This window comes from Hippoglossus stenolepis, chromosome 3 (assembly GCF_022539355.2).
Source record: "Hippoglossus stenolepis isolate QCI-W04-F060 chromosome 3, HSTE1.2, whole genome shotgun sequence".
Classification (NCBI taxonomy): domain Eukaryota; kingdom Metazoa; phylum Chordata; class Actinopteri; order Pleuronectiformes; family Pleuronectidae; genus Hippoglossus; species Hippoglossus stenolepis.
In genome coordinates, this window is record NC_061485.1 from 26,103,597 (window position 1) to 26,119,767 (window position 16,171).

At 41.9% G+C, this 16,171-nt stretch overlaps 1 protein-coding gene across 1 annotated transcript in view; it reads left to right on the top strand.

The window, feature by feature from the left end:
• cntn4 (contactin 4) overlaps positions 1-16,171 on the top strand; it is a 152,640-nt gene that overhangs the window by 116,526 nt on the left and 19,943 nt on the right. The window contains exon 12 of the mRNA XM_035153379.2: positions 16,039-16,166. Within this exon, the coding sequence (XP_035009270.1) occupies positions 16,039-16,166 (128 nt within the window). The remainder of the gene's footprint in view (positions 1-16,038; positions 16,167-16,171) is intronic.

The following is a 16,171-nucleotide window of genomic DNA, read 5'->3' on the forward strand; positions in this document are numbered from 1 at the left end:
GTGGCTTCAGCAGGAAGGGAACTAGTGTCACCAGCTGTGTAATCCATCTTCATAGCAGCAGCCCCTCGTTTTCTTTTTTCCTGCAGGAGGCCAGTGGAGGGAGGGGATGTCTTATCTACCCCAGACAACCCTGCAGGGACGAGGTTTAGATGACATCAGCTGGAACAAAGCAGCTGAGAGCGCAGAGCAGAGCAGGTCTTGCTGATGAGTGTGTAAGTGTGCCGTGCCAGCCAGGGAGAGCAGCCTAAAAAAAACACGCCATTTCAATATGTCACTGGCACAAAGAAATCAAGTTTGTTAGGCCACTCACGCCAGACGTTCTCAATCAGCTGTCCTCTCATGAGCCACCACGGGATGTGCTGACTTCCCCATGTTGTTCCCTCCTCACTCAAATGCTCAGGACCTTGAGTGTTTATCTCCATCGGCTTTGGCAGTCATGCAAATATTTGCGCTGGATCTTTTCAATCTCTTGAAGAAGGTGTTTGGGTGTGGCTGCGACAAATCCCCCCCCCCTGTCTTGTTTTCAGGCGCTCTGATGCTGCAGTGTTTCCTCAATTGCACAGCAGATACATGTTGCTCAGTCGTTTGTTTTGGTGCATACTGTAGTATAAAAAACACGAGAGGGTAAAATGCTTTAGTTTTATGTTGTTGATGACAGTCACAAGTTCAGCATGCCCCAGGTATCCATGGCAATTCCTTTGCGTAAGCACAATCTTAAAGGTCACACACCCAGAATAAATGAATTCTAAAAATGCTAAAAAAAAAAAATTCGGTTATTATAATGTGTGACTTTTTTCTCCCTGGGTTATGCATCATATTTTTCAAATAAGGTGTTTAGAATGGGGGGAAATTATGAACCCTGCTGTTGGCTGGATTCCTGGGGAGGCAGAATCGAGTCCTTTATGTTTATTATAATTGCTGAGAGGAGACTGTACTCCAAGAACAAAATATACCTGGCAAACTGCTGCCCAGTCGAAATGCCATTTGGGCTCATGCTGTGTGGCTAAGTGCATAACACCAATGTACAATCTATTTGAAATTTGTTTGATGTATTGATTTTATTCATTGAACATCCCAAATATGCAAACTAATTGAAAATAATTGCTTACTTTATAGTATAATGATATTTATCAAAGCGAATTTCCGATTCATTAATAACTCATGAATAACTCATGACCAGCTGTTAGCTCTTTCACTAGTAACATTTTATATGAGGCAGTTCTGGGTCTGAGTGTGGACACCCAACCCAAGCGGGCCAAGTCAGGCCAGGTCCGGACTAAAATGTCGTTATGACATTCGGCTTCGGGTCGAGTTCGGTCATGTTGGCAGGGCTGTCATCTTTTACCCTGCTCATCCCTGTAATCAGCAAAAGTGTTTGGATTTGGACACAAGACACAATGCCTGTCGGGTTCTGGTCGGGCTCTGTTAATTCTCTCTCAGCCTTGGTTGCTTTCAGACAGAACATTTGTCCCGGGTCGCACTCTAGTCAGCATCACACAGAAAAACTATTAGATAATATTCTCAGATCTTCTTTTTTTACTTCGCCCCCAAATGGCCGTACGGAAACTGAAAAATGGCTTTTGTGCGTTCTGCACCTGCGGCTGCAGAAGGACTCTTCTTCTTAATAATTCTTGAATCCAAAAGAATGTATTATTCGATGAGAGTACTTTATCTACATTCCCTATTCGATTAAGGCGGAAAACTACTGCTGTTACAAACCCACTGAAACTGGGAACTGTGTGAAACGCTGCACCGGTGTTAGCCGTCGCAGTCACTGTGCACTTGGGAGTGTAACTGTTTGAGTGACATCTTTGAACAAGCTGAGTACAGGAGGCTTGTTGCCAAGGTAACAACTGTTCAAAGTTTTTTCACCTCCTTTTCTTACCCCAGATTAGCGGTTTCAAAACAACTACAGTCGTGCAGTCCCACAGCACACGGAGGAGAAACGTAGAGGAAGAGTAGTGTAAAACTGTTGAAATGCAGACATCGTAAATTAATACAGTTTGCTCCTCTTGGATTTTAATTTAGAATAGAACTACAGCTCTATGTGGTGATTGGTGTGTGATTCTTACTGAATATATGAAAAAGAGAGAGAGGAAGGTTGAAATGATCAATTTGAAGTGAAGAAGTTAGAGTCACATATTTTATCACCTTTTTTCATTAAGCATATTGTAGGTCCTGATGCATTCACATCTACTTCTTTTCTTTTTTTTTAATGCTCATTGCTGCCAAGAGTCCTCACAGCAACCGTCGTCTCAGTGTCCTGCTTGGCCTCTGATCAAAAATAGGCTTTATTGGTTGGGTTGGTTGTGAAATGATAAGACAGAAACGATTATCTTGTAGGAGAACACCTCACTTCTTCACTGGTTTTTAGACTCAAATTCAACCGACGTGGCAGATAGCATCACTTCTTCTCAGTGTGTTGTATTTATTTCTCTAGCTGATAAATTTACTCTTATAAATCTTGGTGTCGTTTTGATCGAGCGATGCATTTCAAGCAACACATCAGATGCTTAACCCGTTCTTATCTGTCCCATAAAAAATAGTGTAAAACTGAAGCCAGTTGCATTACAACCTGAACTGAAGATGATCATTTATACTTTAATGTATGATCCAGACTCCACCACTCGACTTCCTCTTCACCTGCCTCACCAGGTCGTCTCTGGAGCATCTAAAATGGTCGAGAACACTTTCGCAAGGATCCTGCAAGATGACCCACACCCTATAACCTTCACATTGGATTCCAATTATATTGAGGATTCCTTTTTAAAGTCCATTCCAGCCTATAGAGCACTTCATGGTCAGCCACATGTGCACAGCTCTGACCTGCTGCTACTGGTGCCAGCAGGTCACTACAGGTCCACTGACCAGGGCTTACTAGTTGTCCCTCACATTTAATTCAAAACAAAATGTGATAGTGCAGTTGAAGCCGTGGCTCCGACACTATGGAGCACTCCTCCTGTGGACATAAGATCTGCCGTCTCTGAGGACACCTTTAAAAAGTTATACGTTCAAACTGGAAAAGGTCTAGTCCTCTACCGTGTGGTTTTCCAACTTCGTGTTCATGTTTTATTGTGCGGTTCTTTCATTGTTGGATTTTAACGATTGCCCTTTTATGAAGCATTTTCAAGTCGCGTGAATGAGATTAATAACTCGTGGCCACATTTTAGTGTTACGTGGCCGCAATATACGAATCTGTTCCGTACAGACAACACAAAGAAGCCTTGGATGAGAGGTGAAATGTTTCACTTGATCACACAATGTTGCCTCTATAAAGAGCTTTAGTATTACACTGTATGCACTGACTCTGAGCAAGGCAACACTGTGGTGGAAGCAAAATTCTGTTCTCCTGGTGTTGTCAGTAAAGAACAGATTCATATCTTGGGGCCACGCAATACTATTTCTTCCACCAATGTCACCTGTCATATGAAATAAAATGAATTATACTCACCATCTACTGCTACAATTTGAAGAGTCAGGACTAAAAGAGTTTACGCCACCGTCTTCTGACCAGATGTCAGGATTGTCTTGGTCTTGGTGTCACTGGTCAGAGGGGCGGCTGCAGTTTGGACACAATGCATCACAAAAATGATTTGGATAATAAAAGGTTTCCTGGTCAGGGTGTGTTTGTTTTACCTGATTTGGACCCATGAGGCTGCAATACAACTGAAGGTTTTGGATATTTTTCACTTGTAAGAATTTGGTGTTTCCTTCGATACTTAACAGTACATTGACCGTATTTTACGAGGTAATTCTGACCAGTACCTATTCTATCTATACTTGTCGCCTTTCAGCATGCAATGTGGACTGTGTCTTTTGTACCTTAGGAGGCCCAAGTAGGCCGATGACATGGGCCCTTATATAAGATGACCCTGACTCTAAGGTGATCTCCCATTTTCCAGAACTTGTTTTTCGAAAAACAGAAACATTTCCGGCTCCTGTAGAAGTAGCATTAGTCCAAAGAGTAGACAGTCCTTATCCTTTTCTCTCATAAAAAAGTGAAACATGAAATATTATATACAGTAATATATACAGAGTATAAATCAGTGGTTTTATCAGTCTCCTACGTCCTGGCTCTTGGACGTGGTCAGAGTCCATTTTTCTTTGAGTTATAGTTTAGTTTTTTTCTCTTACACCGTGTTTTCAATTGTTGTGTTTTTTTGTTTTTTTCCAGTCTCTCTGTGTCATCTGTGACACTGGTGATTCTTGGCTGGTTGAGTGATGAATTTGTCCTTGGCCTGTCCCTGTAGTAAAGATGTCATCCGATGATTTCCACTCATCAGGAATTCATTTCCTCCACACAAAAAAGCATTTCGCAGGAGCTTTCAGAAACTGCTGCTGCTCACAGTTGGCTAACTCAACACTTTTCAGGCCTTAGCAATTCTGACGTCACACTATAAACAAACTTAAAATTGAAAATAAAAAAAGATTGTATATGCTACAAAGAATGCGTAACGCTATTCTATGTGGGTATTAACCACATTGTTAAAGTGGGAAAAGTGGGAAAAATGCTTAGAATGAGTGAAAAATATCTGCAACATAATATCTTCATCTTCTTATAGCATTTGTAAATCTACCTGAAACACAAATAAAGCAGAGACAAGGCTTAAAGACTTGTTTTTTGTCGATCCAACCCCACCTAAAAGTTGATGAAATAACAACAGCCGTCATTCTTTCAGCTTCATCTCTCATTGCGGAATGATTTCACGTTTTAATATGTCAAAATGACACTTACCCATGTCATAAAGAAAACACTATCAAACCTCAAAATGGTCACATCCGTGCCGCTTGACACACTAATGGGCCAATGGTTTCAAAATGGGCACAATTTACTTTGAGAAATCAAAAGCCGGTGAGGAATTGGCTCGATCGTCAGCCCCTGCCTCCTCCCGTATTTCTTATTTTATCACTCGTCCTGAATTGAGCTCAGACGCTCACTTTCAGGCCTCTTTAATTCTGCTTTTTACTTTTGCCAAACTATTGACACAGACATTGAAGTAGCGAGCGTGCCGTATGAATCAGTCAGCGTGATAAATTACCATCGCAGGATGTGGCCCTGACTCAGTTGCCTGGAGCACTTTTCAAATAATCTGCTAGGTGTGTTTACAGCCTTAAGTGCTGTCTGTTAATACCGGAGCTGTAGGTGTGAGCTTAACACGACAGATGTTTGAGTGGCTCACAACAAGACGCAGGAGGCTTGCTGTATGTGTCGTGTATGTTGATCAGTCCATTAGTCTATGGAGATGGAGCCGCCGCTGGATTGGCCAGATTCTGTGTGTAATCACGAGCCACTGGTACAACTGTCCCTCTTGCATATTATATATGTCCCTCCTATGCTGGCAGAGCAAATAAGCATGGATGTCACGTAAATGAAGAGATGTCTCGCAGAGTGATCTCCATTTATAGGCCCATCTGCTCTGCCAGGCACACTCCAGAAAGAACCAGTGTCAGGAGAGCACCAAAAACTGCAGAGGAGGCACAGCAGCCAACTTTGCATTAATTTACTTATCGCATATCTCCCTATCTTTCCAAGATGCCTTTGTTCTGTTTCAAGGGGATTTTAATTAGAGTCTCGTCAAATGTCTCTGGGCTTAATTTTATGAGGACTTGGAATTAATAAGCTCTGTATGGAAACAGGTGTATTAATAAAGGTGCTGATTAAATGATCTGAGCGAGCGGATGGCCCTGTGTTGCTATTTCAGTCGCCTCATTCTTTGGCTGCATGCTGTTATACTTTGAAATTATTGTTTATCACATGTAAATGTCACTTCACACTTTCTCATCAGATCTCTGCTTACCTCATTTGCCTCTAATTGAACATCTGCTTGTGAAGTGGAGCCCTGACTCTTAGCGGAGGTTAGCGGTGTGAGTGTGCCGTGCCAGGCCTGGATACTGAGAGCTAATGTGCCCAGAAGGGCTTATTTCATTACTTTGCCTTGAGGAAAGGTTTATGACCTGACAAGGCTGCTGTGGACAGCTGACTGGCGCTTTTCATTTTGTCTTTGCCTACACCTCTCCACCCAGGCCGTTGCTTAAAGAAAAGCCACATGAGGGAGTCCCCCCCTCGCCAGGAATGGGAGCAAACTGAGGATTAAGGCTTTGCTGATCCTGACAGCGGCAGACAACACACTGTTCAGAGGTGCCTATGAGCACACACATGCGCATAGCAGATTAAACGTTGTATTTATACAAACATGTCTTAGAGTTAGAGCCCCCCCCCCCTTGGTTCAAACCTCAGAGGGCAGGGACCAAGTCCTAAATTTCTTTTGGAGGGAAGTTTGGGTAACAGCTTGTTTACAAATCAAAGTAATAGTGTGTTTTAATGAGGATGATATTTGTATTATTCATTCATGACTATGGCATTCAGAATTGCCAACTTATGCCAAGAAGGACTCATATGAACATCCCAGAGCAGCTACAACTAACTGGCTTACTCAGATGACCTAAAATTTGATTATATCCTAGCAATATTCAAAAGTTTCATAACAGTAGCTTTTCTCCTTCCTTGTCCTTTTTCATGATGTATCCAAGCCTTGGCTTATTGTGCCCAAAATGTCACTTCACTTCAGATGAATACGAATCACTAGTTTGATATTTGTGGCTCTAAGCAGGGGATGAGGGGAATGCACCGTGTGTGTCTGACGTGATGTGATCATCAGATAAATTTAGATTAGATAAACAACTAGCCCATCCATGATTCACATTGCTTTCTGTGGAGTTTCAGGGATGCATTATAGGTATGTGCCTGTATTGGGCAATAGGAGATTGGCATTTATTTCACCTACCAAAATTAGATTTTGTGTTTTATTTTATGCAATAAATTCTGGTAGATTTTTAAAATATGGATTAGTTCAAAGATTTGTGAAAGAGGTTTTAGAATTCCAAGATGTTATGAGTCACGACGTCGTCTAAAGCCATGTTCAGACATGGCAATAACATCCGTCTTACATGATGTGATCAAATGTGGATCGTTCCTAATATAGTTGTGAGTCCAACACAACAAAGATACAACACAACACATTTGAGGTATCTCGACACTCAGATTTGGAGGTGGTCTGGGACAGCTGGTCACGTTTTTTCTTGCTTTACCAAACATATTACCAAGCTAAACGTTTTTTTATTTTAGGATAGATTATCTATCTGATATTACAGTTTTCCTCGTCATACGTATAATACTGAGATTAACTAGCTCTACACTACAGTACAAGAACAGTGCTAATTTATTTCCATGTCTATGACTTGAATTCTTAATCTACGTCCATACAATTTTGAAAAGTCTTTTCAAACTAAAATGATATCTGTCCACATGAGAATTTTTGCTCCTTAACAGATTTGAATCCATGTCCCCTTTAACACATACACATACACTGGGTATGCACATGGCGTTTTACACTTTACAGAAAGAAAGAGCAATGGCAAAAGTAAGAGCAGGGATTGTATTTACATGGACCAAGAACAGCAAAACAAAACAGGGTTAGGAATGCTTTTACTTCATTATCCATGTTGCGTTCTACACTGGTAGCCGAGGCTGATGCCAGTTGTTTTGTTCCGTAAGGGAGTCATGTGATCAGAGCGTAACGAATCAGCATAGGCTACTTCGCCAGTAACTCGTTAGTTTCATTTTCAGTTTTGTGGCACAATATGATACAGGGCTCTTGTGTATATTTGGCTCGTTTTTTAAAGTAACTTTGAATCGTTACTAATTCAACCAGAGCCAATACTTTAATCAAAGTGCTGATGCTGAAATAGTTTAATTAGCTTGCTAGCGCCAGGTGAAAAAAATGTTTACCAACATAATTTTAAACAGTAAACTGTACAGAAACTGATTAGTGGTCAGTTGATTATTAGGCTATACGTCTGGTTTTGAAATACAATATAGTAACTTTATTTTCTCAAATGGCCTAAAGGGTGTGTATGCATTCTCTTGATTTTTTGATAGATCAGTAACCAATAGGTTTAAAAAGTTGAAAAATTTAATTCGATTAAATTCTAAATTTTGTATTTTACCATGTGTCTGATGCCTCTGTCCTTCTGGTCCTATAGTGCCCCATGTTGAAGGACCGACTGCTGATGGACTGACTTTACAGTACATTGACCTTTGCTTGTCAGGTCATGATCAGAGGCATTAATTGATTTTGCTGTTGTATTTAGAGACCATCAAAATGATTAGCAGATCAATTCACCTTCCAGCTATTTTGGCTGCGCCTCTCCCACTGCATCACTCACAGACAGGCTATATCCTTCAATCCATTAAGACTTCACATCACATGCTGCTATAAATTTCCCATCAGTCAGACTCTACGTTTGCTTAATTATCAGTTTTTCCTTCTCAGGAGCAGGAGGAGGGGAGCGGGTTGTAAAACCTGTTTCTGAAAGAATCTAGTGCTGACTGTCTCAACTCAAATAAATCTCAGACCAGAGATAAAGTGAATTCTGAGATGTTTGCTGAGATTAGGTCAGAACCCTCTTTACTCGTCCGCATCCCATGTACTGCTTGCCAGGATTATTTTTATCTGCAAGACTGTAGCAGATATCATTTTTCAAAGTGAGAATCCGCCAGCGCAGCATGAGTAATCCATCTTGGTTCCTCTGACAATTTCCTGTGGAACATGTGTGTGCTCTTTATTCCTGAAGGGATACCTCAGCACATGGGAAGAGATGAATATCTCCGGAAGGGGAATAAACCAGGAGAGCAATTTGTGATTAAAGGAATCCTTCTGGAAGTACATACACAAGCCCCTGTGTGGTCCAGGCCGATAAATTCCCTCTCAGCGCAATGCAATTACCAACACAATCACATCATGTTCCACAGACGGGAGTTAAGATGTTCTCAATCAGCCTGCTTCATTAAGACACCTTCCTATAAAAAATGCACATTTACATAACATTAATTCTGAGAGGGTTCATTTGCACCAAGGTCCTTAGACAGCAGACTGTGTGTGTGTTTCAGTGTGCATGCGTGCGTGTGTGTGCGTCTTTGTGTGTGTGTGTGTGTGTGTGTGTGTGTGTGTGTGTGAGAGAGTGTGTGAGAGTGTGAGGGAGGGAGAGGGAGAAAAACAATTTTTTATGCTTATTTTCTCATTATAGGCATAACAATATCTTCATGCCTCGGGACATTATGTCATCCTGAGCACTTTTTCACTTTATTGTTGAAGTGAGACCAGATAACAAAATGTGTTGTTCATTTAATTTCATTTATCTCAGCATTATGAATATTGAGGTTAAACCTTTCTTTTTATTTACAAAATAAATCTGGCGCCCAATTCCTGGAATGGAAAATCCAATATTCAAATGGTCTAACAAACTGTACCATGGACTGTTCATATTATAATGCAGTAACAGAGTGTATAATGCTGGCTGTACCTATCATAAAAAATAATAATAATATTACAAAAAAAGTAATGCATCCTAGCTGTTAGGGCTACCGGGAAGAACTTGTCATTTCTCTGCTTACATTATGGAAATGCACACTGGAGACACACTGAAGCAGTCATGGTAGTGTGCATTTCATAGAGTAAGAGATTAATACGTGCGTCTCGGCCCAGCACCCCTGTCCCCTGGCCGTGTTTTTATAAAACAACCATATTGCCAAGGAGGCTTTAGTGCTGGCTGGTGCCTTGGAGACAAGTGTCAATACACAATGAACCAAAAGGAAAGTCATTTCAAGTATCGCCTGCAACTTACTCCACTGGTAGTGTGGCCAAATAGACGGAAACGGCACATGAACCTGATCCGTGCTGCAGAGGTGGCCTTTGTTGATTCTGGGAGAATGAGTGCATATATTCTGTCAATCATTTCTAATCATTTGTGCTGTCTTGAAGCAAGAGCTCAACATTCGTCTCAAAAGGCACTTGTTAAGTTGTTGTTGAGCTTTGATTAATGCCGCCCAAAGATCCCTGTCAGACAGGCATTTTCTACATGGTTGATGGTAATTGTCCACAAGGTGCGGTAGTTTCTCACCACTCAAAGACTGGTGGAGTAAACTTTAAGTGAGCTCCCTAATAACTTCTCACACTGAGGGAGTGATTTGTACTTCTTATTTTGGCTGCTAGGAATCTTCTGTGTGATCACACTGAACAAACAAACAAATGTAAAGCACAGCAAATTTTTTCCTTTTCTTTCTTTCTTTTCTCTGCAAACTTTGAACCTAACCCACCCAACACATCGGGTGCTCACTCTGCAATAAGACATCAGCAGTCTGATTTAAAGGGAATCATCTTGTCTTATACAGTTTTATGAAACTGCAGTCATTTATTTAGTTCCACTTTTAGACGTGTGCATCTAGTTCCTGAAGCTTCCTGTCTACACAGTTTTAGTAAATTAATTGTTATAGTTACCAGGTCAGGACTAACTGTAATATTAATACATATAATATAATACAAAGTGTCTTGACATAGCTTTTTACCATCCATCACAGCAGGGCTGGCATTGTTTTCACCTTGTCATAGTGTGTGCGTGTGTGTGTGTGTGTGTGTGTGTGTGTGTGTGTGTGTGTGTGTGTGTGTGTGTGTGTGTGTGTGTGTGGTTTGCTTTTGTACAGATATCTTTGTGAGGACCAGCCTGGCCTAAGGGTGAGGACCTTTTTGGCTGGTCCTTACTTTTTGTAAACCCCCTTTAATGGACTGTTTGGGGGTTAAGACTTGGTTTTAGGGTCAAGGTTAAATTTAATTAGGTTCAGGGTTAGGTTGGAGTTGAGATTAGGCATTTAGTTTGGATGGATTTGACAGACATGTAGTTAACAGCTGTCTACCTTTAGTGCATACTAAGTCTACAATGGCTAGCACCTCTACTGTTGTACTAAGAACCTATGGTGGTTTTAGCTAGTTGCTAATGTCAACATGCTAATATTTACATTGACAACAGTCTTTTTTTTCTGGGGAGATTTTGACCTATAGCAGCTCCCCGTGAAATGCCAGGGTATTGTAATTGGTGGACTAATTGACTGTAAAATAGACATTAAAAGGAATCATCTGAATACAGCTACGCTAATGTAGCTGAATATTGATACAGTTGTAATGAATGGTTTGAGTTGGTTAACTCTGTAACAGCATTCAAATTTCAAATCAGCTAATCATAGCCGATCATAAGGCCATGCGGTATAGCTCTGATCATTTGCTGCGGCTAATGATCCATGTGACAAGGTGAGAGTCAATGGTACAGGTCTGTGTACAGCAAAAATCAATATCAATTACACCTATATTGGAGAATTGTCAAAAAGTAAATGCCCAGGTGTCCGTATTTCACCAGCGTCAGCCAATCACTTTGTTTTCTAGAAGAACAACAGCAAAAGACCCTATGCTTTGTTGTCTCTAATTGCCCGTTACCCTTCGTATTGACAACTACACAAGGAAATTGCAGGCGCATTTGTTTAGTCATAATGCTGCATAACGGCATCTGAGAGGTTCGACTGCAGTGGCATTGCGCTTGGCAGGTTTTAGCGTCATGGGTCTACGCCGCACAGCTGGGCTTGATTTATGCCGCTGACAAGGCCGTTTCTCTCCAGCGCAGCGCACTGTGGGGAACCTCAGGAGGGACAGCCTTTCAATTTATCTCAGGCGGCCCCTCCCCCCGCAGCACTTCAGGGTTTTTAAAGCAGTCAAGAGCATAGATCTACACCTGAAGTCGAGGCCCACCCCTTGTCCCGAATCAGAGGATGTGGTGACCTCGCCTCTTTCTCCGCAAGCTCGCCACATTACAGCCCCTCGCCTCCAGCGCTGTTAGCAGCAACACCGACGTTTTGATACAATTATGATTAGAAACATCACCTGCAGGTAGGTCGATGATGGTCAGTGTGGATCGGAAATAGTAACATGCACATACACACACCTCACCTTATCTGTGAGCTTACAGCGGCGGGCAAGCACAATATCAAACACATGCCCAGCAGTACATTTTTCACACTTGCCTCTCCCATTTAGTGAACTGGTCTTTGGAAGTGAGTGTCTGCTGCAGTGGTGAGTTGAGCTGTCTGTGCACTGAGGCAATAATCTTTGTGTATAGAAAGCCTTAGCTGAGACTAATTATTTGGCGAAATCACCATAAGCTTGTCACGATCTCTCTTCCTGTGGTCGCATGGCTGAGTAATTCCACTGATAGAATCTTAACCCCTGTTTTCACAAGCCGTTTTATTTACCCTATTAATTAAGTAGAGACGCATACACGCTTCCACCCTGCAGGCATGCTACCAATCAGCCAGCTGACAGTCGCTGAGTATTCATGAACGGCCCTGTTTAGAACCCTCAAATCAGAACCTGATCTATGATTACGCATATTGTTTGCATGTTGAATTTTTATGAGTGCCCCCCTATTCTTCGACGGCATCAGCCAGTTCGTGTGTGTATGTAGAAAGAGAGCTAACATTTCACTATTTGAGCGCGAGGCTCCCGCTGCTGCCATTAGAAAGTCGCTCCACATCCTGGGCCCACACTTAGTTCAAAGCCGCTGCTCTCAACGCACAATTTTCTTGCCTTTTTTTTTTTTTCGTGACTCATTATTTGGATTGTGACAGTTTCCTCTCACAATGTAGAATTTATCAAACAGATCAAAGACAAAATATGTCTGAATGAAACATCAAAACAGGCTTTCAAGTGGCTTTTTGATTGTGAGGAAGCTTACAAAAAGGCAATGTCTGCATCTGTTAACAGTGTCTCAAAGAGAATGTAAGGAAATAACAAAAAAACAGGCTTTTACTTTGGACTAGGCTCTTTCCTGCGATTTCCACTTCACAGTGCCCGTGATAGCTGCTCTGTGACTGATGTTATTTGTCTCTTTCATCTTGTCACAGAGCGAGAGGATCAACGCTGCACAGCCGCCCGTCCTCAGAGGCTTGATCTCACCCAAAATACACACCTGTGTTTTTTAGGATTACACGAGTGCATTTGGCCATCTCGCTGTGTTCAAAATAATTGCCTCCTTTTAGGGGAATTATTGCCATGTCCATTAAAGCCGTGTGAGGCACGGATGAAAGGAGTGGCACTTGTGTTCATCTCACCTGTGAATTATTGATACCTGCCCCTCTGCCGACTTCCCGGGATGGAGGTGGGAAATGTCTCCTCACATAATGGGCACACCGCGCAGACATGTTGTCTGGGCTGTGGCAGGGAAGACAGGAGCAAAACTGAAATTTGTTAATAGTACGCCTCCATCTCTTATTCACCACTGCCATGCCTCAGTTGACTTCTGCTGTGTTCGACCTCATCTGCTCTTCCATTAGCTTCAGACTAAAATGATGAAAACTCACGCTGACGCCCGGTCTGCTCCTCTTTCTGTAGCGTAGGTGAAATGGAAGTGCCTCCGCAGTCTTCACATGAAGGTACAAAGAAGGTAGACAGTGCAGTGAACTGCAGAGAACTGTCTTGGCTCCACAGGCGGGCTGCAGAGGATTTAACTCTCTCTAAGAGCTATTGTGCTCATGTGCAACACCACTTGTTCGCTCTCTGCGGAGCTTCCTCGTTCAAGATGCCTGGCCCGCAAGTCACATGACAGCTATTTTGTCCCTGGGGATAAGGGGATTGTGGATATACGATACACGGTGCACAAATGCAGGTATTTAGTTATGTTGAGGTATTGCTGCAAGGCTTGTGCTGTCTGACTTGAACTGGGTCAGACCTTGTTCTTGTTGAAATAGGTCTTCCCATTTGTTTTCACTTTGATAATACCAGTTAACTACCTCCACCTAGGAGGTTATGTCTCCACCCATGTCGACGTGTTTGTGTCTTTATTTGTCGGCAGGATGATGCAAAAAATTACCAAACTTGGTAGCATTGGCCAGGGAAGAATCCATCCATTCAATTGTTAGTCATTTTTGTCAGTCTCTCAGGACATGGTGTACAAATATATATATTTATGCGGTTGCCATCAATGCATTTGTACAATTTGGTGCAGATCCAGATAATATTGACATGCACAGGACCGCTTGACCTTGGCAGAGGTGTGCCCTCAACTTATTGTCACTCTGAACTGCGTATGTGGTAAAAATAATAATACTAAGAAAAGATAAAGGCTTACAGTAACAAAAAACCATTACATTCACATTCTCCTGTAGACAATGTGATTCATCAGACAACCTCTACTGTATACACAGAGCACCAGCGATGCAATGTAATTAACGTATAGTGGTTGTTTTAATTGTGCTTACTCTGCTCAGGGTTATGGTCTGTTGTAGGACTGTGGTGCCATTAAATGGGCCATTTTCTGAAAATTGATTTGCCTCCAGGTTTTATGTCATTAACTGTGGGCCATCCCACACAGCGATTTGTAACTGATGGTCGTTGTTGGCAACTTTGCATTCAGCACTTTTTTTTTTTTTTTAAATCTCAGCCTCATATAAACCAAGAAGTCCCCACTCAGCAGCACCATGTGGTTTTAAAAGCAGATTTCCTTGTACTGTCTCTGCACTTTCTTATCACTTCCACCACTTGAAAAAGACTTGATGAGGGCAGGGAAGCACTGGGAGAATATAACACTGTGTCAGACTGAATCAGCCGCATTTCTCAAGCAGACCCAGTTAAACGCATTACTGGTGCAAACAGGAAAATGCTTTGCTCACATAACATAACAGTGAAAACTGATGAACTGTTTTCTGCACCATGTGACATTGAGACTTCCACCTGGACTGTTGAACTCCTCTGTTTGAGCTCGGACTGCATCATCCATTCACTGTCCACTAGCAGCTCAATCAATTTGAAAGCAGTGGAGGAAGCTTCATGTGATTTGAGGGAGTGACATTTTTGCCCCTGTGCTTTCAGTAAATGCAGTTGTATCGGAAAAATCGGAAAAAAGTAGCGACAGTATGCTTTAATTTGTGCTTTGCACTGAGAACAGGGGTTAAAGGAGTAACCAGTGATCTGTCAGCTGGATGGCTGTAAATCTCATACTCAAGCAGTTACCTAGAGTATTTAATCATGCTGCAGACATGGAGCACCTCTAGCACTTCTTTGGAGATGCATTTCTGGTCACATCATGAATGTAAACTATTAAATCTCCTTGTGGCTCTGTTTTGGTCTCTACCAACCCCTAATGAGAATATAAGGCTCTTTACCTGCTAAATGCTCCATATATCGATGAGGTCATCACTAACTTTGTCCGAACAGGGAGCGAATAGTGGAGAATTTGCCTGAACCAGACTCTGGCCCATTGTTTCAGAAAAAGAGTTGGACTAAACCGTCAAGTTGTGGGCCTCCAACACAATTACCAAACCAACACGATTAGCTATATGATGTATGAATATCTTATAAGTTTTGTTATTAGTATTTGTGGTTTTATCACCTTGAGGGTTAGGGTTCTAAAAATGCCCACCAGAGCAGCTTTAAGTGTTCGTGCACGTGCTTCCCTACGTCTGCAATACAACGTATGTGCCTGTGTTTTTGTGGGTGAATAAAGAACTGTAATTGAAGAAAAAAATATCTTCCCTTTAGTTAATTCTTTGGTTGCTTGAATCTCTAAAACGCTCCGTACCATTTAACGGTGGGTGCTCACTGTGACTCCTTTGACTCAGTGGTGAACTCATCCATAGATGAACGGAGCAATTTACCGGCCACACATCATTTTCTCCACTCACAATCAGGCTGACGCTGTTTCATATTTACAGTCTGCGGATTCAGCAGAGCATTTCAGATCATTAAAATTCAGCATACTTTGATGCGCAGTCCACCCTTGATTTCCCACAGTACCTTGGTTTCAAGGGCACACTTTCCATTTTTGCTTGTTATTTAGAAAATGTCAAGGTTTGTTCAGGCCTTTTGACCTTTTTTTTTAAGCACTTGTGGTCATTGTATAAAGGGCACGAATCCACTGTTGTCCTAGATATCTTGGAAGTCATGTGCTGAATTAATCATCCCTGAAAATACAATCACATTCCACATTGTTCTCATCTGCAAAGACCCATGACTTAATTAGAGACACTGAGAAATGTTCTCTGCTCTGTATTAGTCATTTTGCTGCTAAATCAGTCCCATGCCACCTAGTTACACTTTTACACTGTATGCATACTTGAATCTTTCTGTTACAAGTATTGATTTGATTTGATTTTAACTACAGGGTCTCCATTCTGGAAAACGGGAACCTTCGGGTATGGAACGCAACCAAATCCGATGCAGGCCTCTACACTTGTGTGGCGAGAAACCAGTTTGGCGTGGCGAGCAGCACAGGGAGCGTCACAGTTAAAGGTATT